At 42.5% G+C, this 26,674-nt stretch overlaps 2 protein-coding genes and 1 pseudogene across 2 annotated transcripts; 2 read left to right on the forward strand and 1 right to left on the reverse strand.

Moving 5' to 3' along the window:
• The first annotated feature begins 142 nt into the window (after positions 1 to 142).
• Positions 143 to 1,667, forward strand: LOC136455585 (desmethyl-deoxy-podophyllotoxin synthase-like). The gene is made up of 2 exons (XM_066455547.1): positions 143 to 952; positions 1,032 to 1,667. The coding sequence occupies exons 1-2, from the start codon at positions 143 to 145 to the stop codon at positions 1,665 to 1,667; spliced, it is 1,446 nt and encodes a 481-aa protein (XP_066311644.1).
• A 7,004-nt stretch (positions 1,668 to 8,671) lies between these two features.
• Positions 8,672 to 17,971, forward strand: LOC136454049 (uncharacterized). Its single transcript, XM_066454602.1, is given in 19 exon segments — positions 8,672 to 9,285; positions 9,383 to 9,905; positions 10,363 to 10,611; positions 11,016 to 11,104; positions 11,254 to 11,464; positions 11,540 to 11,721; positions 11,853 to 12,092; positions 13,257 to 13,316; positions 13,318 to 13,568; positions 13,766 to 13,859; positions 13,955 to 14,011; positions 14,109 to 14,243; positions 14,987 to 15,052; positions 15,249 to 15,362; positions 16,262 to 16,423; positions 16,507 to 16,635; positions 16,727 to 16,828; positions 17,206 to 17,282; positions 17,345 to 17,971. Coding segments are annotated over 19 exon segments (3,675 nt in total). The 5' UTR covers positions 8,672 to 8,721; the 3' UTR covers positions 17,715 to 17,971.
• A 925-nt stretch (positions 17,972 to 18,896) lies between these two features.
• On the reverse strand, positions 18,897 to 26,089 carry LOC136454050 (disease resistance protein RGA5-like; annotated as a pseudogene).
• Positions 26,090 to 26,674: the final 585 nt, after the last annotated feature.

The raw sequence follows: 26,674 nt of genomic DNA on the forward strand, positions 1-26,674 counted from the left end.
TGTGAATATATATGTGTGAATTGATTTGTCATCATACTTGTGTACAATTTTCTCATGCATATAGCATGCATTGTTCATTCATAATGGCTCCGATGGAAATGAGCAGCATTGCCATGAATTTGGCAATGCTTTAGAGAGAAAAATGCAACTACAAATTGACAATGGAATGTACCACCTCCGGTCCTTTTTATCTGTGCGCTGCTTGCTGGGCGCGCTGCCGCACCACGCGATGCGGGCGCTGGCGCAGAGGTACGGTGACGTCGTGCTCCTCCGCCTCGGGCACGTCCCCACCGTGGTGGTCTCCTCCCCGGAGGCGGCGAGGCAGGTGCTGAGGACGCACGACGCCGTCGTCTCCAACCGGCCCCTGTACGTGACAGCCGACATCCTCACCTACGGTGGCCAGAACATCGCCTTCGCGCCCTCCGGCTGCCCGCACTGGAAGGAGGTCCGCCGGCTCTGCGCCACGGAGCTGCTGAGCCCCAGGCGCGTGCTGTCCTTCCGCCCCATCCGGGAGGAGGAGGCGGCGAGCCTGGTCCGGTCCGTCGCGGCGACGTCGCCGCCGGTCGTGAACGTCAGCGAGCGGGTCAAGGTCCTCATGAACGACGTCCTGATGAGGTGCGCCGTCGGCGACAGGTGCCCGATGAGGGACGAGTACATCGCCGAGCTGGACGAGGCGCTCAGGCTCCTCGCCGGGTTCAACCTCGTCGACCTGTTCCCGGGCTCGCGCCTCGCCAGGGCGCTCGGCGCCGGGGCCCTGCGAGCCGCGAGGGAGGTGCACGACAAGGTGCACCGCATCGTGCAAGCCATCATCCAGGACCATGCAAGCAAGGCGGCCAACAACGACGGCGAGGGCTCTGAGGACGACGACATCCTCGACGTCCTGCTACGGCTTCAGCGCGATGGTGGGCTGGAGACCGTGCTCACCACAGAAGTTGTCTGCGCGGTGTTGTTCGTAAGTCACCTCCCCATTGCCATGGCTTCCTCTATTCCTCTGGTACCTGATGAGAAAATGGTTTCAATTTTTCCATCAGGATGTCTTCGCCGCTGGCTCAGAGACTACAGCGACGACGACCATATGGACCATGTCGGAGCTCGCCAAGAACCCGGGCGTGATGCGGCGAGCGCAGTCAGAGGTCCGGCGAGTCCTTCAGGGCAAGACAAGGGTAGCCGAGGCGGACATCCAGGGGCGTCTACCCTACCTCCAGGCAGTGATCAGGGAGACGCTCAGGCTGCACCCTCCATTGCCGCTCATCCTCCCAAGGTCCTGTGCTGAGCCGATCACGATCATGGGCCACGACGTGCCCGCGGGCACCACGGTGTTCGTCAACGCGTGGGCGATCGGCAGAGACGAGAGGTGGTGGCCTGACGCGAGCGAGTTTAAACCTGAGAGGTTCGACGGCGAGGGCGAGGGCGATGGCACGGTGGATTTCAGCGGCGCAGACTTCAGGTTCCTCCCCGGCGGCGGCGGCCGAAGGATGTGCCCGGGCTTGACGTTTGGGCTGGCCAACATTGAGATGGCGCTTGCGAGCCTGCTTTATCACTTCGACTGGGAGCTGCCCGGTGGAGCAGATCCCAGCGAGCTAGACATGGTTGAAGCTTATGGGATCACGGCACGCCGGAAAACTGATCTCGTGCTGAAAGCTACACCTTTTGTCCCCGCGAACTAGTAAATTCGTTCTCACACACATGCCTGTTGTGAATATGCTACTCCTCTCTGGCGCTCTCTTGTCCTGAAATACAGTGAAATTTCAGCTATTCTGAGTCAACCATCCTAAGTTTCGACTAAATTTGTTGAAAAGAACAAGGCATTTACGATATCAATGAGATGCATTAGAGACATTACGAAATGTATTTTCACCATAATAATTCATTTCTTTGATGTCGTAAATATTCTTGTTTGTCTTGAAAAAAAAAACTTCAAACTTTATGGTTTATTTGACTTGGGACACCTGAAAATGCACTGTGGGATGGAGGAAGCACATGTACATATGTTTCTAAAATAGCATGGTTCATGGAAGGCAGGTACTGATTTATACTGTTTTTTTTCACAAATATAGTTGTTCAAATCTAAAAAAAAATGGTTCATACTTAATTACTCATATAACCATCTAAAATTTAGAATATTAGTGATTGGTTTAAAGTTAAACACAGAAGGAGTATATGGTTGATATTTTAGCACTCATCCTACAAGTTGATTTTTTTTTTTTTAATAATGCCTGACTGTATTAAAGTTAGGGAAAACATACGAGAAGGCGTACAGACGTTCTAGCCCACATTACACAAATGCCCCTACAATCAAAGGAAAATACAACAAGCCCTTGAAATCCTTTGTGCTTGTCGGAGACCCCTTGCTTCGTTGAAGTCCCTACACTCAGATACAATTTATCAGTTCCATGGAAGTAGTGTTGGAGGGATAATCTATACGCTAGCCTGAACTCTAGACCGCAGGGATTAGCCAGCAATAGCCTCTGCAAAGGGAAGACAGGAATTAGGCAAGATTGATCTATTACTTGGATTGGTTCAGTTTACAAAAGGCGTGGGTCTTCTCGCATCCGGATTCTACCTACAATATCCTATAGCTTTCCCTAATCTAATCTGATCACACGTGGAACTAGCCACGTCCCTGGGGGCTGCTAAGGTCCGGGCGGCCGTATCCTAGCGCCAAACAGTAGCCGTGCGCCGCCCCTATTCACTTCGCTGAATAGCCGTGGCTGAAAGTACCGTTCGCTGATTTGTTGTGAGAGAAAAAGACTGTTCGTTCATTGAAAAAAAAATACGGCTCATAAGAGCGAACAGAGGACGCGGGAATGATAATGTTTTAGGGATACGTGCGTGCAGGCCCGGCTGAAAGCTCTAGTTTGGTTTTGGTGAATTGATGAAACCCTAAGTGCTAACCTAATTCATCAAGTGATTATAAGATAGGTAGCACACTTCAAGTAGAGAAGCAAATGAAGATCATAACATGACAATGGTGATAGCATAGAGATGATCAAGGGCTTAAACTTGAAGAGAAGAAAGAGAAACAAAAAGCTCAAGGCAAAGGTATAACTTGTAGGAGCTATTTTGTTTTGGTGATCAAGACACTTAAAGAGTGTGATCACATTTAGGTTTGATAGCCGTACTATTAAGAGGGGTGAAACTCGTATCGGAATGCGGTTATCAAAGTGCCACTAGATGCTCTAACTTATTGCATATGCATTTATGATCTAGTGGAGTGCTAACACCCTTGAAAATATTTGTGAAAATATGCTAACACATGTGCACAAGGTGTTTGCAGGGTTGAGGCGGGATTCGGCGCTTTTGAAAAAATAAAATATCTATTTTCTATTGCGTCGGATGCAAAATTCTTGGTGATTGGCACATTTGAGCAAGGGTGAAGAAGTTAGAGTTGAAATAGAGTTGGTTGAAATGATGCTGGCGTCGGTCTACTGACCGGACGCTGGGTCACTCAGCGACCGGACGCTGAAAGGCTGCGTCCGATCGAGCTGTTAGACGGCACAGTAGGCTAGGGTTGAGCACCGGACGCTGGCTGCGTCCGGTCAAGGTGGACCAGACGTGTCCGGTCGAAAAAACATGCCTCGGGGAGCTTACTGGAAACGACCGGACGCTGGGGCTTCAGCATTCGGTCAGTTTTGACCGGAGCGTCCGGTCAGCCTCGTAGCCGTTGAAATCTGACGAACAGCGTTTGAAGCTGGTGACGCGTGGCATCCATCGGGCGATCGGACGCTGAGGGCCAGCGTCCGGTCAGAGCGCGTTTTGCCCAGTGAAGGGGTATAACGGCTCTATTTGATTGGGGCTCTATTTATAGCCCCATGGCCGGCTGTGGCTCATATCTTTGGCCATTTTCATTGACATAGAAACCTTGTGAGCTAAGCCAAAGCCCTCCCACTCATCTACATCATTGATTCATTATCATAGTGAGATTGGGAGTGATCCAAGTGCATTGCTTGAGTGATTGCATCTAGAGGCACTTAGTGATCGTGTTTCGCTGCGGATTTCGCTTGTTACTCTTGGTGGTTGCCGCCACCTAGACGGCTTGGAGCAGCGAGGATCGTCGAGCGGAGGTGGTGATTGTCTCCGGCTCCGATCGTGGTGATTGTGAGGGGTTCTTGACCTTGTCCCCGGCGGAGAGCCAAAAGGTACTTTAGTGAATTGCTCGTGGCTTGTGTGATCCTCATCTTGTGTTGGTTGTGCGGCACCCTATTGAGGGTTTGGCGTATGAAGCCAATTAGCGCGTGAACCTCCAAGTGAGTGAATCGCCATAACGAGAACTAGCTTGCCGGCAAGTAAGTGAACCTCGGTAAAAATCATTGTGTTTATCCTTTGATTCCGAGGTGATTGGTCTCCATTGTTATTCATCTTTGTGATTGATTGGTACTTCATCTACACGGCGGTATAACTATCATAATCACTCTCTTTACTTTATCGTAAACTAGTTGACAAGCTCTTTAGTGTAGCTAGTTGTGAGAGCTTGCTTGCTTGGTTGGTGTGGCTCTTTAGTTAGTCTTTGAGAGCACACTAACATAGAATAGTGTCTTTGCTATTGTGTGAATTGACACTATCTAAACTAGAATTGTGGTAGGTGGCTTGCATTTTAAGTAGGCTAGCGCAACACTCACTTCGCCTCATAATTGTCTAACCACTTTGTTAAGTGTTGTTGTAGAAATTTTATTAAGCTATTCACCCCCCCTCTAGCCATTAGGACCTTTCACCGGCCCTGGAGGGGGGCGAGCGGGGCAGCCGCTCTAGGCCCCCTGGAACCAAGGGGCCTCCGATACTAGTACATGTAGTGATGTAGGTAGCAATATACTTGGTATATAGTATGTATATGTATGTATTATTAGTTACTAGTATATATTTGTTGTATCACCTAGGAAGCTAGCTACTACTCTCTCTGTCCCTAAACGTGTATCGCCACGATTTGCGTGCCAATAAGTTTAATTCGATTTATAAAAAATACGTGCAATATTTGTATCTTCAAATAAATTTATTAAAAAACTAGATTCAAATATATATCCAATCATACTAATTATGTATTATAAATATTAATATTTTTTAATATACAATTAGTCAAAGTTGTTTCTTGAAAAACGAAAACGACAGACATTTATGAACGGAGGGAGTAGTTATTAGTTATAATTCATTGTCAATTGGTCATTTGGGCCCGACAAACGGCCCCTCAACGAGGAAGAAGACTGCAGGTATAAACTGAGAGCTTGTGCCTTTCTAATTGCATTAGTAATCGTTTCATTTCTCTCTTTAAAATTACAGCATCGTTTCTTTTCTTCCAATTGCAATTAATTTATTCATACCAAATTTCGGCAGTGAGAAAATAAAGAGAAAACAAGTCGATGAATTGTTGCAGTCATAGAGAGTATCAAATGATAAATTCTTTAAAAGTCATATAAGCACATCAAGAAATCCATACGAATTAGATATAATTGCTATTAATGTAGATAATCAACCATGTAGAAGACATTGAAGAAAATTTTAAAGTAATTTAATATTATAATTTATTTGATATGAATATTGCATTTGATACTCTTTAACTGTTTATAGGTAATATTCCGTTTATACATGTGTTTAGTAATATTAATATATTATTTTGATGTTTATACTAAAGGGTCCTGAGATTTAGTTTTGCTCTTGGCCCTAAAAATCTCAGGACCGGCGCTGCGTGCGTGGCTATTTGTACATAGACTTAATTTGTTTGGGCCAAACTATCCACCTATTGTATTTTAATTATTATATGCATATATGATTCGGATTCACTTGTGCTCAGCGCATCAGTTAGATTAAGATTAGTTTTTTATTTATTTTGGCCAGCCTATCAGAAAAAGATTCCCTTGCATCAACATGGGTACTAATGGTTTTATGAAACTTCAAAAATTCATAGTTCACAGACCAAGTATTGAAAAAAAAATCTGATGACGCCATCAACTTTTTTGTAATAAATTCTTCAAAACAAGACCCCACATGGATATATTTAAAAAAAATTCATTAACGAACATTTATCTCATGAAAATAGAACATTTTTTATTGAGGAGATACAAAGTTCTAGGTTCAGCAAACAATGTTCCACCTTTATACAATGTTAACATTCTAAAATATATCATAGAAAATCACATGTATACCATGTGAACCTCTTAAAATACATCTACTGTCATATGTATACCACGCGAATATCATAAAATACATCATAGAACATCACATGTACACTAAATGAACATCACAAAATACATCATAGAACATTACATGTATATTACGTGAACATCACAGAGTAAACAAAGAACATGACCTGTATAGTACGTGAACACCACAAAAAACATCATGGAACATCACATGTATACCACCTGAACATCACAAAAAATACATCATAGAACATCACATGTATAACACATAAATATCACAAAAAATACAACAAAGAACATCACATGTATACTACATGAACATCGCAAAAACGCATCATAGAACATGACATGTATGTACCACGGGAACATCACAAAAATACAACATAGAATATCACATACATGTACGTTTTTCCACTCTCTGCATAGTGCAACAAAAGCAACGAGGAGGACTGGTGATGGCACTCACCATCTCCGATCGACACATAGTCCCCAACACCTTTTGTAACTGCTACCTCTCGGATATATAATGCGAGGCAAGGGACTTGTCGTGGGTTCGTAACCACAACTAGGGATTAGTGGATTCATTGGTAGGTCGATGTGTGGGACTTCGTTAATTTAGCACTCAAGACACAAAGGATTTATCTTGGTTTTAGCTTCTAAGCCCTACACCCATTAGCGAGTTCTTCATGCTAGAATGCTCAAGCGAGTTTGGCCAAAGAGATGAAGAGAGATGGTAGAAGAGCATATTCTCTACAGGAGCCTCTTCCCTCCTTATATCCTAGGAGGCAAGAGTAGGCCCTGGAGCTCCATGGCTTTGCCTGCATGTCAGGCTCTGGATACCTATCTAGATCTACCAGAAGATTCCCCCGTCACTGTAGATGGAACGTTGGTCGAGACAGCTCTTTAGGGGGCCCAGTCCTCGACCTTCCTTGGTCGGTCACGCCTGTCTGAGGCTAGGCACACTCAGAAGCTTCCCGGGTCCCCAAGCATGGAACTTGATAGAGGGTCAGCCCTAGGGTGTTTTTCTAGGGCTTCGAGGCTGCTTTTTCGAGTGGACCGCCACAGGCTCAATGGCTCTTTCTATTATCCGACGGGGGGGGGGGGGGGGGCACACGAGTGCACCCACTGGATGTAGCCTCTGAGCTCCTAACTAATTAAGGGGTAAATTGTTGTATGATGACCACTTATCATGACATTTTTTACGTCATCTTTATAACCTAATTTTTGTTCATAATTGTTAGCGGGCAAGCGTACCTTGACTACATGGGAGAGTTGATTTTGGTTTGCCTCCTTGGTTAAGGATTTCCTTGCTCATGGTCCTCCCCCTCTTGCTCGTGATCCTCCCAGGAAGATTGCCACTAACAGCCGAGTATATGTTCATTCATCCTCTCCATTTCTATCTTTGTCTCCATCTCCGGCTAGTGTTCAAATGGGGGTGGGGGGTGGAGATGGGGTGATGGCCGCGTAGGGATAAAGTTGTGTAGCAGAGAGGCTCCAACGGGCACGCGGTGGTTTGTGTCGTGGGTCTGTGTAATGTGAGTGAGCGTGTCAGCGTGGCTTGCGCCCTGCATGTCTGTTTCGAGCCAGCCCACTTGTATCCAACGCAAGAGGTATTGGGCTAAAAATACTCACCCAATGGATGACCCTGAACTCAAATTTCCTGCTTTTTCCTGGTTTTCTAAAACCACATGCTTATCTATTTCAACTACACAACAAGCAATGCATACACTTGCGACTATATATCTACTCCCATGAACTATAATTTTGTTCCCGTGCACATTGAGCTGATTGTATGCCTGTTGTGAATATGCTGATGCTCTCTCACATACTCTTTATCTTTATGTCCTGAAATATAGTGGCAGTTTAATTATTCTAAGCCAAACCATCCTAAATCCGACTATGTTTACTGAAACTAATTAAAAAATATTTACGTTATAAAATGAGATTTATTAGAAATATTATAAAATATATTTTCATAAATTTATCTATTGAATATCATAATATTATTGTTCTTTTAATAAAACCCGGTAAAACTTTAGATGGTTTATTTGATTAGTATAATTAAAAGTTATTATATTTCAGGACAAGTGAAAAACATGATCACATTTTGGATGAAACTTTGGTCAAATTTCATCGCGAGAAAATGATTGTTCATATTTAGTTGCTCGTACAATGATCTAAATTTTGAAAAGTTTGTACATGAGATTGTTATAGATGGAAAGAGTATGGTGTCAGCCACAACCACAAGAGGTGGGTGGCGAGGAGCGCCAAAATATAGAGAAAATAGAGACAACGACAAATTATACTATATATATAGTAATACATCTATGTAAGTTATACATACATATAGTAATTCAAATTCAAATGTGTCCTTGCTACAAAAGTTTCAAAAAATATACGAGATCGTTTGAACCGAATGAGTAAATAGTCCAAATTGTAATCCTATATTCCATATAGGGAAACAACCTCAGCCCTCAGCTCCAAAAAAAAAAAAGGAGTAAATGGTCAAAATTTTAATCCTAGGGCAGCCCAAGCTAAAAAAACAAGGAAAACCCCAAACCCCTTCCGGCGGCCCCTCAGCACCGCGGCCATGAAGAGGAAGCAGAGAGCCTCGGCGGCCGCCGCCAACGCGGACAACGACTCCGACGCCGACGAGCCCTCTCAAACCCCGCTCCCCCTCGAGTCCTTCTCTGGCGACGCCTGCGCCGCCCTCACAGCTCGCTACGGCCGCTCAGCCGCCCCGCAGCACCGCCACCTCCTCGCCTCAGGCGCCGCCATCCGCTCCATCCTCCTCGACGACGGCCTGCCGCTTACCCCAGCGTCCTACCTCCCCGCGGCCGTCTCTGCCCTTCGTGCCGCCGGGTCTGCAGACCCCGCCGCCGCCGCCGCCCTCGCCTCTCTGCTTGTCATCCTGCTGCCCCACATCCCATCCTCCCCTTCGTCCCTCCCGCCAGACGCCGCCTCCGAATCTGCCTCCGCACTCGCCGCCTTCCTGTCGTCCCCCGACGCCTCCCGGCTCACGACAGGCACCGTGCGCTCGGTGGTCAAGTCCCTCGGCCACTTGACCCTCCATCTCGATGCTGCAACTGATTGGGATGCTGTGGCGGCACCTCTGGAAGCTCTCCTTGCGGCTTCTGTGGACCAGCGGGCCAAGGTGAGACAGCTAGTAGCATAGTAGTACTAGGAATTACTGAATTAGCAATAGACATTTAGCAAGCTCGCTCATGTGGATGTCAATCGCTGCTTTCTAGGTTCGAAAATGCGCTCAGGAGAGTGTTGAAAAGCTGTTTGCTTACTTGGGACAGTGTGATTCCACGAAGAAAGCTAGCAATGCTGCAACTGGCATGTTTGAGAAGCACATTTCTTCAGCCCAAAGTCTTATCCATTCGAATATAGATATTTCGGAGGGTAAAGAGACAGAAGCGGCTCATATGCTAGGTACAATGGTGAATTTAGTTCCACATCTATCAAAGAAGGCAAGGAAGAAGGTGTTCTTGGATGCTTATCAGTTATTGGGCCCTTGTTTTACCCCACTTACGAGGCACGTCCTAAGGCTTTTGGCAACCTTGTTGGATCATCTGAAGGCTGAAGGTGTTGAATCCGAGGTGGAGAGTCTTGTATCCTCGGTGGTTGCTTACCTGCCTTATGATGAGAAGAAGCCTGATGATACCATTGTCTCAGCATTTCACCTAATTAAAATTTGCTTGGATAAACTTGTTGGCCGCTCAAAGTTGTGGATGGAAGTTTTTCCAACTGCATTCGAGGCAGTTTCAGGTGTGTATGTTTACATGTCTTATGCACAGCCTTGTCTAATTATATATACTGACGCTTTTATTATGAGTTTATGGTATACACATATCCATCCAGAAAAAAAGTTTTTCCTATTGACATAATTGGCTGACCATATTTGGAAATACACCATTCTTCCTCCAATGTATTCAGTGTTTCAATAGGAAGGAATTATTCCTTTAGTGTCTCCTGACTGTTCAAAGCTGCCATCTAGTTTTTTCAGGTTGTTTTTTAGAGCATATCTCGTATGCTGTCGCCATTTTAATATGTACTTGTCTACTTAGATTTCTTGCGAATATTGCATCCTTCAGAATCTGTAATTTGTGGATCACGCTTACGCACCCTTCTAGTGGCAACTGTTTCTTTTCTCTTTTTGATTATTCTTTATATATGGAATATAGTGCTTAACAATGTAACCTATGTTTAACTCTCAATTTGGCAGGATACTTAATTCTGGGCAGAAAATGTTCAGATGATATAGCAAAAGTTGTGCAAGACTGTATTGATTCTCATATTGACCAAAATGTTTTTGTCGCTAATGGACCACAGCTAACCAACAGTGGCTTTGAGGGTTTGAGTGATCAAAGTGCCATGAAATCAATCTGTTTAACAATCAACAGCAGACTTCACACGTGTGCTTATCCTCCGGATAGTATCTTAACAGTAGTATTGGGTTTATTTCTGAAAATTGGTATGTCTTCAGTTTTTTGAGCAGCGGCATCTCTTATCTTCAATTGGACTATTGCGGAGATATTCTGAACTCTTTAAGCTCACCATCTTGATTTTTGAATGTGATTTTACCTCCACATAAAACTGCATGTGCCTTTTCTACATATCATATGCAAAATGTGCTTGTTGATTACAAACAAGCACTTGAAACACTACAAAAGGGTAGATGATGCACCATAAAATGATAAAAATGTGTTAGCTGCAAAGTTAGGAGCACCTGTGTAATCATTTTAGACAGACAGATGAAAATACCTTTCAAATCTGTTGTGAATCCTTTTTGCATATGTGCCAATGCCCTGCTCTTTGTATGATCTTATCATTCAGTCAAATGATTCATTAGCTATTCTGTTTGAATTATTTTTCCAGGAGAAAGCTCTTTTATCTTTATGAAAGATATCCTACTTACTTTGGCAAAGTTTGCTATGAAAGTGGACAAAGAATCACAACTGAGGAATGTAAGTTCATTTATATTGGTATAATGGTATTTACTTTGTCTTGATTACTGTGATGCCCCTCAATATAAAACATTTCTCAACTTCTTTCGTGACAGAATTATATTTAAGTGCTTAAACTCTAGTTTTTGTTGAACTTATATCACCTGCAGGTTGAAGAATGCATTGGAGCAGCAGTGATTGCTATGGGACCAGATAAAGTACTTTCATTACTTCCAATAGCTTTTGATGAAAACCGGTTGACATGCTCAAATACTTGGCTTCTACCTATTCTGGACAAGTATACATACGGAGCTCCGCTGCAATTTTTTCTAGAGCATATTGTACCACTAGCAAAATCTGTACAAAATGCATCTAACAGGGGTAAGTAACTAGATACAAATAACTCATCCAAAAGCACACAAAACCCAATTTCATATATTTTTTCTTTAATTTTAGTCAAGAAAGAAAGGAAACGTAAAGAGTTGCAATCTTGGACTGATCAACTGTGGAACTTGCTTCCTTCCTTCTGCCGCTATCCGATTGATGTACATCATAGCTTTGGTTCCCTGTCCAAGTTGCTGGTGGAGATTTCAAAGTGTGATGACTGTCTATACAAATCTGCTGTTAAAGCCCTGCAGGTTTGGATGCTCAGCTATCATACAATGCTGTTCTTTTGTTGTTTGTTATATAGATCCCTTTGATATTTCTGCCTTCAGAATTATAAAGATGGTTCAGGCCATCTCTTATATATTTTTTTATTGTTTCTCAGCAACTTCTAGATGGGACCAGAAGATTAAGTACTGGTGGTCAAGACGTTGAAATCTATATGGAACTTTCAGCCTTGTTCTCCTCAAAACCTGATAGCTTCAAATGTGCATGTTTAGATAGGTGCTCCAAAAAAGATGCCCGCAAGAACTTGAAAGTTCTAGCATCACATTCTGCCAGTCTTCTCTGCACTTTCACGGAATATTTCCTTGACTCCTCACCTGAAAAGCGTGCTCATTTGAAGGTGCATCTCCTACTCATTTCTTTCAACTTTTTAATTGGTTACCTGTGACTATTTGAATTTTTAAGTATTAAATCTGTAGTGTACATGCTGTGAAACATCTTATCTTATAATACCTAATTTAGTTACGTCTTAAAAAATCATCTTGCTGCACCCTATTTTAGCCTCATTGTTTTTTCTACAAGAGTTTGATTTGTTACAGCGTACCTATTTTTGTCAGATTTGTACTTCCAAACTGTGAACTAAATTTGTTTGGTTGACATAGGTAAACTACTGAGGTATAATAGAACTTTTATTCAAGTGCAAGTTTTACTAAGAAGAGATTTTGATGCCATCACGATGAAGATCAAACTTTCACATTTTCCATTCTGAAATGACCACTGCTATAATAAAAAGACAGCTCTATCTGTTATGGGTTGACTCCAGAAGAAGGAATAAAAATTTTGTTTTCTGAACAGTTAACACCCTAAATGGATGAATGCTAAATACCAACACGATAAAGTTGGGTTTTCCAAAGAGTAAAGTCTACCAACGGTCCCTAAACTTATTCCACTGTGTCATCCCGGTTCTTAAACTCTCAAAACGATCATCTAAGTACCTAAACTCTCATATAGGACTGTAGTGAGACCCGAATAATGTTTAGGTACTTAGATGATCGTTTTGAGAGTTTAGGGACTGGAATGACACAGTGGGACAAGTTTAGGGACCGGTAGTGGACTTTACTCTTTTCCAAAATTTGCAGTAGTTTCACCTACAAACTAGCATTTTTGGTGTATATATGCACAGTGGAACATTTGGAAGTCCAGTTTCCCTCTTTCCTTCAGGATCAGTTCTAACTTGTAATAATTTTCATTTGACAGCCATTTATTGGCTAATGTTGTGTGAGCTTAAATAATTTCTCTGTTAATGTATTATGCGTATGAAGGGCGGGCCTGGTGCAAGCGGTAGAATCTTACCGCCTGTGACCGGAAGGTCCTGGGTTCGAGTCGCGGTCTCCTCGCATTGCACAGGCGAGGGTAAGGCTTGCCACTAACACCCTTCCCCAGACCCCGCACAGAGCGGGAGCTCTCTGCACTGGGTACGCCCCTTTTTTAATGTATTATGCGTATAGGCAATATATTTTACTACACATTTTGTACTTGATCCGGCCCATTTATCTCTTTCCAGGTTGCTTTGAGATGCCTGGCTCAACTTTCTGGTAGCATGAACATATGTGAGCTTTTTGTTTCACTAATCACTAGTCAAAAGGTTTGATTTAGAAGATACTCCATTGGAGCCAGAATGCAAAACTGATGAAGAAGATAGGATGGATGAACTTGTCAAAAAGGAAGATAGGAAGGATGAAGAAAGTACTGAATTCAAAACTGGTGAAGTAGATAGGAAGGATGGAGAAAGTACTGAATGCAAAACTGATGAGAATGAGATAGATAGGAAGGACGAAGAAGGTACTGATGCAACAGTGGAGCTAAATAATAAGAGGTTTGTTGCTTCTTTTCACTCATCTACAAGATTATTTTTTCATGCTCAGTCGGTTTCTGTTCAAAGAGAGCTCACAAACTGCTTGATGATGTAGTTTGGCTTGTGCATGTCTCTTCCGATGATGCTCAATCTCATCTTGTTACTTTGTGCTAGCCTAGGATTGATTAAACATTATATGACTAGTATTGCTTGTGCAGGTTTCTTCTATTAGAACTCATTTCCACATTTGTTGAAGTTGCTGATGAGGATCTGCTTGATAAACTTTTTGGATTTATCAAGTCTTGTTTGCTGGTACTCTCTATTTCTTTCTGCTCCTGCTACCCCCAAGACCCCAACTCTTAGTAAACATTCATTTTTTTCATAAACTTTATCTATTCCTTCTGCAGGACAGTAGCATGTCTTGTCACAGTAAAGCTCTCTTCGCGTTAAGCATAATTGTGAAGGTTAGTGGTAGTTTCCTGTCAGTCATGACACATTGATGTTTTTCTTCCTCTTCTTGCTTGAGATGACCTTAATGTCTCATCTTTTTCTTACTTGCAGGAACATAGTGAATATTCTTTGGCTCATTTGGATGAAATGATGCTATTGCTTCATGGAATGAAGTCAGCTTTGGATAGCACAGTTTTAGAAAGCCAACTATTATGCTACCAGCATTTATTGGTTCACATGATTAAGGTAGGTTGACAGTTGGTAATTTTTCCCAATTGATCATAATGTGATTAGTATCTAGAGCTTTGCTTTTAGAGGGCCTGTGTTTTACTGGTGCTTTGTTTGAAACCATTATGGGGTTTCTCTGGACTATCATGCAAAGCCAGAGTCTATTTTTCCTTGCTTATTCATATATGCCTGCAGACCATGCTTATATTGTTACATCTCAGTGATGTCTACACAGAAATATAAAATAAATAAAAGCAGGGTCTTTTACAGTACTCAAGTTGCTTTTGTTTCAAATTTATCTAGTAAACTTGTACTCGACAAGTAAACAACTAAACATTTCAATTACAGGTAGGAACTGGTCAAAAGGCACAAGTTTGTTTTCTAAGCTGCACTAATCGAACTTAACATGCATCAGAAGTAGACAACTATACATTAATAATTGGACATGAACAAATGACTTGTACTTTTGCAAAGTGTGTGTGCATGCGTGTTGTGCCTATAATAAATATGTAACTCAATGACGACTTCATTCTTCATCTTTATGTGTTTATCTGATCAGATTTACTTAACTAAGACATCACGATGTCATTTTGAAATTGGATGTGCCTGTTACTGAGTCACGAGCGATGAACATAATGTCTATTGAAATATGACTGCATTTCTTATCTTGCGTTGTGTTCATGAATTGCCTTAGCTAGTTTTGTTTTATATAGTTTGGGTTTGTCTTGTATTTCTCTGACATACATTTCTACTATTTCAAGGTTAATGAAGAGAACACCAGCAAGAAGGCATTCTTGATTCTAAATGAGCTAATAGTTGCACTAAAGGTTTTCCTTTCTTACCTTCACATGCTAAACAATTATTAAATGTGTATTAGATAATATCCTGCCAAAAGTACATCATTCCTGTATGGAAATCTGAACAGTAATGGTGTATGGAAAAGGTTGTAACATGAGAAACTCTCTTTCTCTGATGCCAATTTCCTCTATTTATTCAAAATTCCTTTCTTTTTTTCTGGTGCAGTCTAAGAAGGAAAGTAGAAAATTAGCGTATGATGTGCTCCTGGCAACTAGTACAAACTTGAGGAGCTCAGAGTCAAATAGTGCAGATTTAGATCTTCAACGACTGTTTACAATGGTTAGCTACATAAAATACTCTATTCTTAACATATTTCCTTTTGTTTTATTTGGTTTTGAAATTTATTAATAGTGTCTTGTCGGACAGTTACCTTTTGTTTCCTGCTGCTAGTTATTTCTGCCGAACATTTTTCCGAATAAACTTATGGCATTTCCTCTGCATTTAGATATGGACTGACATGTCCATCGGTATCTTTAGGCTTCATTTGGATACATCCCCTCAAATCCAAACATATTACTCCTCCATTCCAGTGTAGGTTGTTTTAGTTTTTTTCTATGTCAAACTTCTACAATTTTGACTAAGTTTATAGAAAAGTGCACCAACATCTAGAACATAAAATGATTTCATCAAATCCACTGTGAAATATTTCTTGATAGTGCACTTATTTGGTATTGTAGATGTTAATATATTTTTTGATAACTTCGGTAAAAGTTTGAGAATACTCCATTTTTAGTCTACTTTGAAGATATACAATCACCAACACTAAGATTTAAACCACTAATAGTATCACAAAACACTCCGATTGTTTCTCTTAGTAGCAGAGGGAGGCATCTTCTAAAGGATAGCAGGTTATATTTTGCTACACAATTGTCATGGAAAATATAGAACTATGGAGGCTTTTGAATAAGTAGTATCCATGGTGCTTACACCTCGTAAATTATGTGGTGAGCAACGAAACCGCATGAAGATCGCAATGGAGCTGTAACAGTAGCTAATCAAATGCCTAGCCTTTTCTTTTTCCAATTCACAACTATTTGCAAACTTGTAATGTCTATAAATCACATGGATTATTTTGTGTGAACGGCATAAATGATCAGTGTAATTCTATATGTTAAGTGCGTAAGTTGCATTTACAAGTTTTATTATTGAAGCTTATTGACTATCTTCTTTTTATTCAGGTAATGGGATATCTTTCAAGTCCATCTCCTCACATAGTGAGTGGAGCAATTGCTGCACTATCATTGCTTATATACAGTGATGCTAATTTTTGCATGGAAGTACCGAATCTGATAGAGTCAGTATTAGTTTTGCTGCAACATAAAGCCATTGAAGTAACTAAAGTCAGTTCTGTGATTCCCTATGTCCATCTTTTCAGTTCTTTTCCTAATTCCTATTGTTGAGGGTCTGGTATGCTCGATTTTAGGCAGCCTTGGGCTTTGTCAAGGTATTGGTAACTTCTTTGCAACCACAAAAACTATTGAACTTGCAAGCAGATATCGTAAGTGGGATATTACCATGGTCATTGGTTACAAAGCACCATTTCAAAGGGAAGGTTGGTAGAAATATTCCAAGGCTTAATTCCCATTTTTTTATTGTTTTCTGTACAGGGGTACGAATGACATGCTGTGTTCTTATATTTGCAGGTTGTACTAATATTAGAAATATTGATTAGGAAATGCGGGTTTGATGCTATCAACTTAATTACACCTGACAAGTTCAAGGGCTTTGTTAGAAGTGTTGAAGAGGTTAGATTCAAATTACTAACTTGACATTTAGCCGTGGAAACAATATATTATTTGTTTGATCAATGGGGCATGTTTTTAGTGAGTTCTTTTATGAACTTTATATTGGTAACGACTAAGAGCAAAATTGATTGCATGTGTACCTGTGACATATTTTGGTAGCCCTGTATATGTATTTGTAAACAGCATGCCTTGTTAAGGCATATGATTTGAAGCAGATCATTAAATACTTTTTAATTATTACTCAGGTGGTAGAAACATCCTGTACTGATTTTTTTAGTATGTACTATTTTCATCCAGTTAATACAGATGCATCGTTTGTACCTTATGTTCTACTCCATATGTATCATCTCAAAATAGCGTGTACTTGCAATTTTCAGGGTCGCAAGGGAAATTGTAACCAAACTGATGGTGCACATCTCGAGGCAAAAGAACATGAGCAACGTGATGGCAAAAGGTTAGCGCAGAGTCATTTTTTCCGGTGCTTAACAAATTGCTTAATGGTTTATTGTTGTACAGGAGGAAATGGGTTGACACTAATGCTGAAACTGGACAAGATGGAACACCTAGTCGACCACCACCAAATAGTTGGTCAGCTGGGAAGAAGCAGGGCAGGGATTTTCATTTGAAGAAAAGGACAGGGAGAGGCAACCCTCATGCTGCAAAAAGGCATCAAAGCAGAGATTCAGGTGGCAAAGGCGATAGGACTAATTTCAAGCCAAAGTCAAAATGGCAACCAGGAAATAGCCAAGGAAACAGAGGCGATAAATCGCCTGGCAGCAACCAAAAAAGAACTAGGGGCGGTGCCTCCAGCAAGATGCAAAATAGTGAGGCTCGAGCACCTGGGCACTCTCCTAGTTTCAAGAAGCGTAAGAGATCGACAGCATAAGATGTTTTACTTGCACCACCCTGTCACCCACCGGGATTCATGGCTCGTGGGGATGGCTCTGAATATTGCAATGTCGACCCCAGCTTTTACCTACTAGTGCTTTCATCTTGAAGATCTTTGCAAAACTTGTGTGCTCGTCTCTGTTGTGAATCCACCGTTTTGTAGAGTAAAATTTTGACTTGTAGGTGGATTGAGTACCGTTGCAATCAAATGGGTTTTGGTTATAAAGAAATCAATAGCGGATCTATCACTTTGGTTGATCACGTCCTTGCCTGCTTGTATCTACCCTTGTGACGGTTTCAGCCGTTCCGTTTCTGACATGTATGATGCTGGCAAAATTGTCGAGTATTCCCGGGAATAATACCTGGGCATCAGTAGTGGATCCGCCCCTGCTCCGAATTGAAAAGAGAAGCAGCCAAAGATCTTCCACTATTTGAGGACGATATCGAAGTCACCTTTGACGAGCAAGCTGAGCTGCAAAGGCTCATACCCTCAGAAAGCAAATAGGTGACCGAAAAACCCAACGGCGGCCTAGTATTTCAGTAAAAAAAAAAAACTGAACCTAAATATGTACTTGCTCACATGTAGAGCCAAGTTGAACATAGGTCTTCAGGTGAATTACGGTCGCAGTAGTAGCAGCATCAGTAAAATGCATACGATGCCAATTCTGGAGGAATTCGGAGGAATCTGGATATGAATCTGGAGAAATTTGTGAGAGAAACACTGTTCTGGATGAAAAAAGAAACGGATCAGGCCGGGTTTCAGGGCACATGAACGGGGCCAAGGTCAAGCCCAAGGCAGAAGAACTACCTTCGGCAATCTGTTAATCCCCATGGCTCGTTGGCTACTGCAACAGCATGGAAATTCAAACAGGGAAATCTCACGAATTCAAAAGAAAGCTATTTTAAAAACACATTTATAAGTCTAAACATCAATCTGGGATCCAATGTCCCATCTGGCTCGAGACCTGCCTTGGCGCAGCCCAATCTCCCCCCACTCGGTTACCCTTAGCCGCAGCCCAAATCAGTCCAGCCCAACTACATGCAACCTGCCCCCCTCCGTCATTCTTGAGTTCTTGACTCTTGAACCCGAGCGCCCAAACATTACCCACGTCATCCCAAAGAAACATCGGAATAATACTATACAAGATAAATAGATACAAATTATAGTCACCACACACGGTAATCAACAATTAGTAATTTGACTCCCAAGCATCATCAGGTTTAGGTGCAACATTATGAAGAGGTCTCTTGTCTGAAACCGGAACTTATCCATTATTTATTAAATAAAGGTGCAACATTATGAGGACTTCTCTCATGTTCTTCACCTCGGATATTTGGACACATAAAGATCTTCGAGGTCATTTTCCTGGTTAGCCACCGTTTCTTCACTTTCTTCCATAGCATCAACCTCGTCCTCACCTAAATTTAGCAAAATATTATTAACTTTGATGCTAGCATAAGAAACTCGAATGCTGAACTGATCGGGTACCTCACAGCCTTGCAGCTTCTTAACTCCGATGACACCAAGTGCTAGACTGGCTGAACCTCCTTACCGTCTGTTGTATAATCTTTCAGCCATGTTTCCTTCTCATCCTTGTCCTCGACCATTAGGTCTTCGGACCATCTCTTGATTTGAAGTGTGGGGCGTCCAGGATGGATGCTGGCTGTGTTCCTGATGGCAGCCTCTGCAGCCTCTACCCTACTTCTAGTAGCACCATAGCAATAAATGTCGACACTGAGGTTCTCCAGGCTTGCAAGGTGCTCAAAGGAGAACTCAAAACCCATATCAGACTCTGATTCTTCTGCGTTAAACTCGAGATTAAATCTTTTGAGCATTGGCAGGCATCGCTTCCCTTTCACAAACCATCCTCAGCCCACCAATCCCTTTGGTCCAGAAAACAAACTCCTTCAGGCAACAGAATAGTTGGCTGCCGATGGTGAGCCTGTCACCAGGGGCTTCACTTGAAATCAGACTGACGTAAAGCAGTGAGGGAATGCCTCCGAGTATGCAGAGCTCTTCCTGTTTAATTTTAGTGACACCAATGCCAAGGTGGGCAAGACTAACAAGAGATGACACCCTTTGCGGAAGTCAACTAAGAGAAGGACAGCATATGAGCTTCTGAAGACATCGAGCATCACTGCATATTGAATCCATCAGTTTATCTGCTGCTGGGTAATCTCCAAAGTCAATCTCCAGTGACTTCAGCTCGTGTTTGGCCAACAGAGTGAGAGATGACTCTAAAGACTCCTGGTACCTCTCCATGTCATGATCACCAAGTTTATCTCTGCAACTGCAATGCAGTTGGATTCCAATGATCCTTAGATTGGTTAATCTTCTGAGCTGTCCCACAAAGTTCACCGGGTTACAAGGGCAAACGAATGAAAGCGTGCGTAAGGCTTGAAGATTTCCGATATCATCAGGAAAATACACATAATAACCACCAACAAGGAAGTGAACCAAATTTTGCAGACGACCAATGGTTGGTGGAATTTTTTCTATAATACTGACACTCAGATCTAGTGTCTGCAAATTCTGTAGGTGTCCAATTCTATTTGGAAGATTGGTAATACCAGCAGAATCGAGTTTCAAATACTTTAACTGGATAAGGCTTCCGAGATACTTGATTTGCTGGTTACCAAGATGCCCATAATCCTCATCTTCCAAAACCAATACTCTCAAGTAACAGAACTTTGAAAGTTGAAATGTTTGCTTATCTAATTCATGGAAGCTAATAAGTGAACGGATCTGCAAGCACCTGTCCATAATCTCCTGCATCACTCCGTTTCCCATACATCTGGATTGAAGAGAGAGCCTGCGAACTTTATTGGACTTATATGCATGGCCTTCAACTATTGTGGTAAAGTTCTGTTCTGTGGACTGGGATATGATAAGATCAAGCACCATATCATGGACTCGACAGCCACCAGCCCTACCATCATACTGTTAGACTCTTAGAATCAATCACAGTAGGTCATCGGAGTACAATACAGTGGGGTATTGAGGAGGAGGAGCCGGATCCCGCCATCGGGTTCATCGGTGAAGTTCTGCGCTAGGCAGCGACGGTCGGAGAAGAGAGAGCGACGCAGTGAAGACCGTGGTGGCGCCGTGTAGTGGCGGCGGCGGTGCTTCCCGTCACTGACTGCGCCCCTCTGTTAGATCGGAGTAGGGTTTCTAGGTGGGGCGTACGGCTCAGGCGAACCTCATTTTGAGAGCCGCCGGCCCCCACCTCTATTTAATGCGCAGTGTGACGGGGGCCCGCCAGCCATAGATGGACTGGGCGCCCCCGATCAGGGCGCGAGGTCAAGGCCCAAGTGGCCGTTGGGCCCCTGTGGTTGGGAGATCAAACCAACATTCTCCCCCTTGATCTCAACTCATACTTTAACTTTAAACTTTGACTTTAATCCCTTTCACTTTTATTTGTTCCATCACAGATTAGTGCATAGAGCATGCTTCATCGTCACGGTCAATCGTCGATAGATTTAACAGCTACAATACACGTCCCTGTTCTGAAACAGATTCTTTAACTTTGGGCCCTTTATTGTCCGGAAATCATAGGCTTTCCTTTAAACCCATGTCGACTGTGTGTTCTCTGAACACACTGGGTGGTAAGCCTTTTGTACGCGGATCCACAAGCACTTGCTTGTTACTTATATGTTCAATACTTTTAGTATGATTCCGGACTTTCTCCTTCACAACGTATAACTTTAACGTCAATGTGTTTGGCAGCACACTTAGACCGTTGTTATAGGAGCGAACTACTTAAATGGTTATTGCTGTTGAATACCATTATCAATTCCGGGTGTAAGTTCTTTTAACCATTTCGCCTGTCCTTAAGCCTCATAACTAGCTATACTGTGGGTATGCATCTTTGATGACACCACAACTGTTTCTTTGGAGCTTTTTCATAATAAAACTCCAACTGCGAGTGTTAGCTACTACGTGGGTTTCACTAAACATCTCGTTAAAATTTAACATTTGTACCCACAACTATTTGAGAGTACTTATTCTTTCTTACTCGAGGCCTATAAATCTTTGCACAATTGCAAAACATTCTCAACTCCATTCCAGTGATCTATATCTAGACTGAACTTCTGCCAAAACATCCCGGATATATGAACTATGTCAGGGTAAGTTCTTACTTATAAGCATTCATTAAGCTTCCAACAGCTGAAGCATATAGGACGTCCTTTTTATCGATCTTACATTGGTTCTTGGAACACTGGAAGTTCTCAAAACTATTACCCTGGTTTACTCACATATATACTTTATTTCTTTAGAATCTTCTCTAAGTATACACTTGAAATAGTTCTAATACCCCTTTTCCTTTTGTCTCGGTAAGTTCCAATTTCTGGAACGAATGGCGCTTTACCAAGACCATTCTCATTGAAACTTGAGGACAAAAACTGTTTCTTCTCCAACAGTAGATTAACACCACTACTAGCGAGTAAGGTGCTACCCACATGCAGGATTAGGAAAATAAATTTTCCATGTTTAAACTTTGCATAAATATAATTGTCCTCTACATTCTCTTTAAACCCAAACTTTCTTATTGTACTGTCAAACTTCAAGTACCACTGTCTTGAAGCTTGCTTTAATCCATAAATGGATTTCTTCAGGCAACATCCCTTACGTTCTTTTCCTTCCACGACAAAACCTTTTGGGTTGTGCCATGAAAACTTTTCTATACAAATCCACGTTGAGGAATATGTCTTTACATCTTTCTGATGTAACTCTAAATTGTAATGTGCCACTAACACCATTATGATTCTAAAAAAATCTTTGCATGCTCATTATAATCTATTCCTTCTCTTTGTGTAAATCATTTCGCCATAAGTGGTCCTTTATAGCTTTCAATATATACCCTTTGGATATCTTTCTATATTTCCTTTGGAGTCACATTTTTTTTAGACCCATTACAGCCTACTGTTTTGGCTCCATGAGGAATTTCTTCTAAGTCCCAAACATCGTTGGTATTCATCGATTTCATTTCATCTTCCTTTGCTTCCTGCCATTTAGATGAGTGAACGCCACTCATGGCTTTTTCAAATGAGGTGAAATTACCCTCTATTTGAATTTCTTTCTTAACATTGACTCCTTAGTCACCAGAAATATCTTATTTTCTTATTCTTTGAGACCTTCTGGGCCTCATGACACTTCTTGCATATGGGGCTATTGTTATTCTTCATTGCCAAAAGGCAATTGTTCTATAGCCTCCTGTATCACAAGATCCTTATTTACTTATTCATCTTCTTTAAGAGCTAACATCAGGTGTTGTATACGTCATACAACATCAATATGTATTAAGCAATTTGTTGCTCTAAAACACTGTAGTGGATATATAATCCCACTTCTATTCAAGCCTTAGGTATGTATATACCATGCTCCCCCAGATTACTCTGTCTTCTGTAAAGATGGTGTATCTTCAAATTTTTTATTTTGGGTTTAATCTGCTAAAAACTCATATGGCGCGTTTAGCACCGCCTTGATAACTCTGAACTCGTCCAGTATGAATACTAGCCGACTATGCTATCTTCCTATTGGAACTGTAAAAGGTCCAGGAATTTAGCTATTTCTTTACTTTAGGGTATTGTTATTATGACAGTCTTACTCCCTCAACGATCACATTCATCTTAGAATCAATCACAGTAGGTCATCAGAGTACAATACAGTGGGGGTATTGAGGAGGAGCCGGATCCCGCCATCGGGTTCATCGGTGAAGTTCTGCGCTAGGCAGCGATGGTCGGAGAAGAGAGAGCGACGCAGTGAAGACCGTGGTAGCGCAGTGCAGTGGCGGCGGCGGTGCTTCCCGTCACTGGCTGCGTCCCTCTGTTAGATCGGAGTAGGGTTTCTAGGTGGGGCGTACGGCTCAGGCAAACCTCGTTCTGAGAGCCGCCGGCCCCCACCTCTATTTAATGCGCAGTGTGACGGGGGCCCGCCAGCCATAGATGGACTGGACGCCCCCGATCAGGGCGCGAGGTCAAGGCCCAAGTGGCCGTTGGGCCACTGTGGTTGGGAGATCAAACCAACACATACATCATATCAATAGGTTGTATCAAGCTTCTATTGATAAGATCATTAAAATAGTTTTCTCCTATTTGTTCCAAGGATTGTCCCTTCACTTGAGTTATAAAGCCTTCAGCTATCCACATCCGTATTAATTCTTCTCTATCAATCCTATAGTCCTCTGGAAATACACTGAGATATAAGAAGCATGTCTTCAAATGGCAAGGAAGATCATAGTAGCTAAGCAACAATATATCTCCAACATATTGTGCATTGAGTATAGAAACCATAGAATCTTTGACTTGCTCCCATTGCTCTTTTGCATCCGAATTCTTGTTAGCTAGCAAACTAGCTATTGTTATTATAGCTAGTGGCAAACCATGGCACTTCTTTATAATTGCATGAGAAACTACTTCCAAGTGAGGAGGGCAGCAATGCTTACTTTGGAAAACTCTTTCATAAAACAGCTTCTGAGAGTCCTCATCACTTAGAGGTTGAATGTTGTGAATATATCCTTCTAAACTAGAGCAACAGGATTGAGCCACATCAATTTGTCTTGAGGTTGTAATTATTCTACTGCACATATTATTTTCAGGTAAAGCAGACTTTAAAGATTCCCATGCAGCTATGCTCCAAATATCATCAACGATGATGAGGTACCTGCAAGGAATAATACATTCAAAAGCTCAACATCAGAATCACAAATGCTAAAGTATGCACACTTTCAAAGCATATCAGGGCAGCTAACAACATGCAGTGAAATTATCATAATTCAACAAAACTTAACATTGATACATATACTTATATCGTTATATGCCCCTTCTAGTGTCATAAGCCAGTTCGTTTTTAACATTGACACATATACTTGAAAGATTTGAATATACCTCTTATCTTGCAGGAATGCTCTGAGCTTGTCTATAAGCTGCCGCTCATCATCTGACGCATCAACTCCACCCCGAGCATATCGGTCAGTATCTTCTTCGTGTTTGGATTCCTTGAAATTGGCACAAATGCTGCGGAAACGAACTGGGCTCTGATTTTGCAGCACACTTGATTCGCGAGAGTCGTCTTATCAAGTCCACCAAAACCCACAATGGATACCACTTTGAGTTTCTCTGTCGATGAGTAGTCATCTTCCATCAGCCACTGAATGATCGTCTCCCTTGGGCCATCAATCCCAACGAGCCTATCAGCTTCCATATAGAACGCCGGCAGCCTCGGATCGATCTGGGTCGTCGCACTCATGTCAGCAGCAACGACAGAAGCATCGACCTTGCACCCAAGGTTTTAAATAGCCGGCTAAGCCATTTAGCTTTCTATGTCCGAAAACAGGCTATAGCCGGCTGTAGCAGGCTATAGCAGCAGCTAAGAGCTAACTTATACATGGAAAAACTTAGCTAAATCATTCTCAAACAGCTATAGCCGGAGATAGCGGAGGCTATAGCCGGAGATTTAAAACATTGCTTGTACCTCAACCGCCGATCGCTTTCCTCCACCACGCTAGCCTTGAGCCCTTGGATCACGCCGGCGATCTTGTGGCGCGACCATATGTTCCTGATCTTCCGGGCGGTGTTCTGGACGATACTGGTGGTGGCATCAGCGCCACCACCACCGCGCTTCACCACGTGCAGGAAGAGGTCGATGCAGTCCTCGATGTCGTAGCTCAGCTCGCGCACCTTGTTCCTCCACTCTTTGGACTGCTCGTCCAGCCTCTCCTCGTTGTTTGATAGCTTCACGAGTAGGGCGTTCATGCTGCTGAGCTCGTCCCTCAGGAACAGGATCCCGCCCTTGACGCTCTTGAGGTGCTTGTACTCCCCCTCGATCAGCGCGGTGAGCTTGTGGAGAAGGGAGTTCATCACCCCTGTGGAGACACTCGCTATTGGTCCAACCATACTGATCTATCGTGCTTGACTGATTGTTCTTGGTGGATGTAGGAATAGGATAGCTCTCGCGTAGCAGCAGCGGCGCGAGGGCCTCAGCACTTCGGGTAGTGGCGGCGGCGATGGGCCGATCAGAAGCTCGATCCGATCGACTGGTGGGGAGCCCGATCCAGGGCGGCGGTGGATGTGAAAGGGCGCGCGCGACTCGTGCGGTGGCGACGACGACGCACCACCAGCGAGAATCACGATCCGTCCAGTCGGGAGCTCGATCGATCGATCCAGCAGGGCGACTGTGGACGGCACCGCCGGAAGGGCCGCGAAGCACGAGCCCCTCAAATCCTCCCTGCGCCTAGAGAGGTTGAGTGGCCGGAGAAAGGAGGATCCGAGCTCCCGTTGTTGGAAGGGAAGGGCGCCGGCGGGGAGGATAATCGGCGGAGGGTTGTGTCGACTGTCGAGGAGTACGGTGGAGTACTGTAGATGCAAAGTGTACATTTCCTCTCTCTCTCTCTAGAAACCATAGTAAGAAGCAGGCCACTGCTGGTTCACGCGTCTCGCAGTCTTGGCCCACTAGCCACAAGCATGGTCCGTGGCGCGCAACATCTTTTTTTTTCTTTTTATTGTTATATATTATTTTTTATTTTTAAAAAAAATATTACTTGTATCTCCCTGTATTTCTCTAACTTAAAGTAACTTTGATCTAATCTACAGAAAAATATATTAGCGTCAATATTATCAAACAAATATGAAATTAAAATATATGTCATGGCATGTCTAATAAATTTTGTTTGATGCCGTAGATGTTTTGTTTTTTTTCTATAAACTTATCAAAACAAGAGAAGTTTGAATCATAACAAAACTAATAAAACCTATCTTGCATTGCTTGAGAAAAAAAACTAAAACAACATAAAATTGGAACAAGATGAGTAGTACTCGCATATATGTCTCGCCGTTGCAACGGGAGTTATTTTATAATTTACAATTATTTTGATGTGACAAATCTATAAGTTATTTCTTGCGTGGGGTCCAGGCCGAGGACCAAACTACTCCCCCAAAAACTTGTCCTGAATTCTTGCC

The sequence above is a fragment of the Miscanthus floridulus genome, chromosome 5 (genome assembly GCF_019320115.1).
Source record: "Miscanthus floridulus cultivar M001 chromosome 5, ASM1932011v1, whole genome shotgun sequence".
Taxonomy (NCBI): domain Eukaryota; kingdom Viridiplantae; phylum Streptophyta; class Magnoliopsida; order Poales; family Poaceae; genus Miscanthus; species Miscanthus floridulus.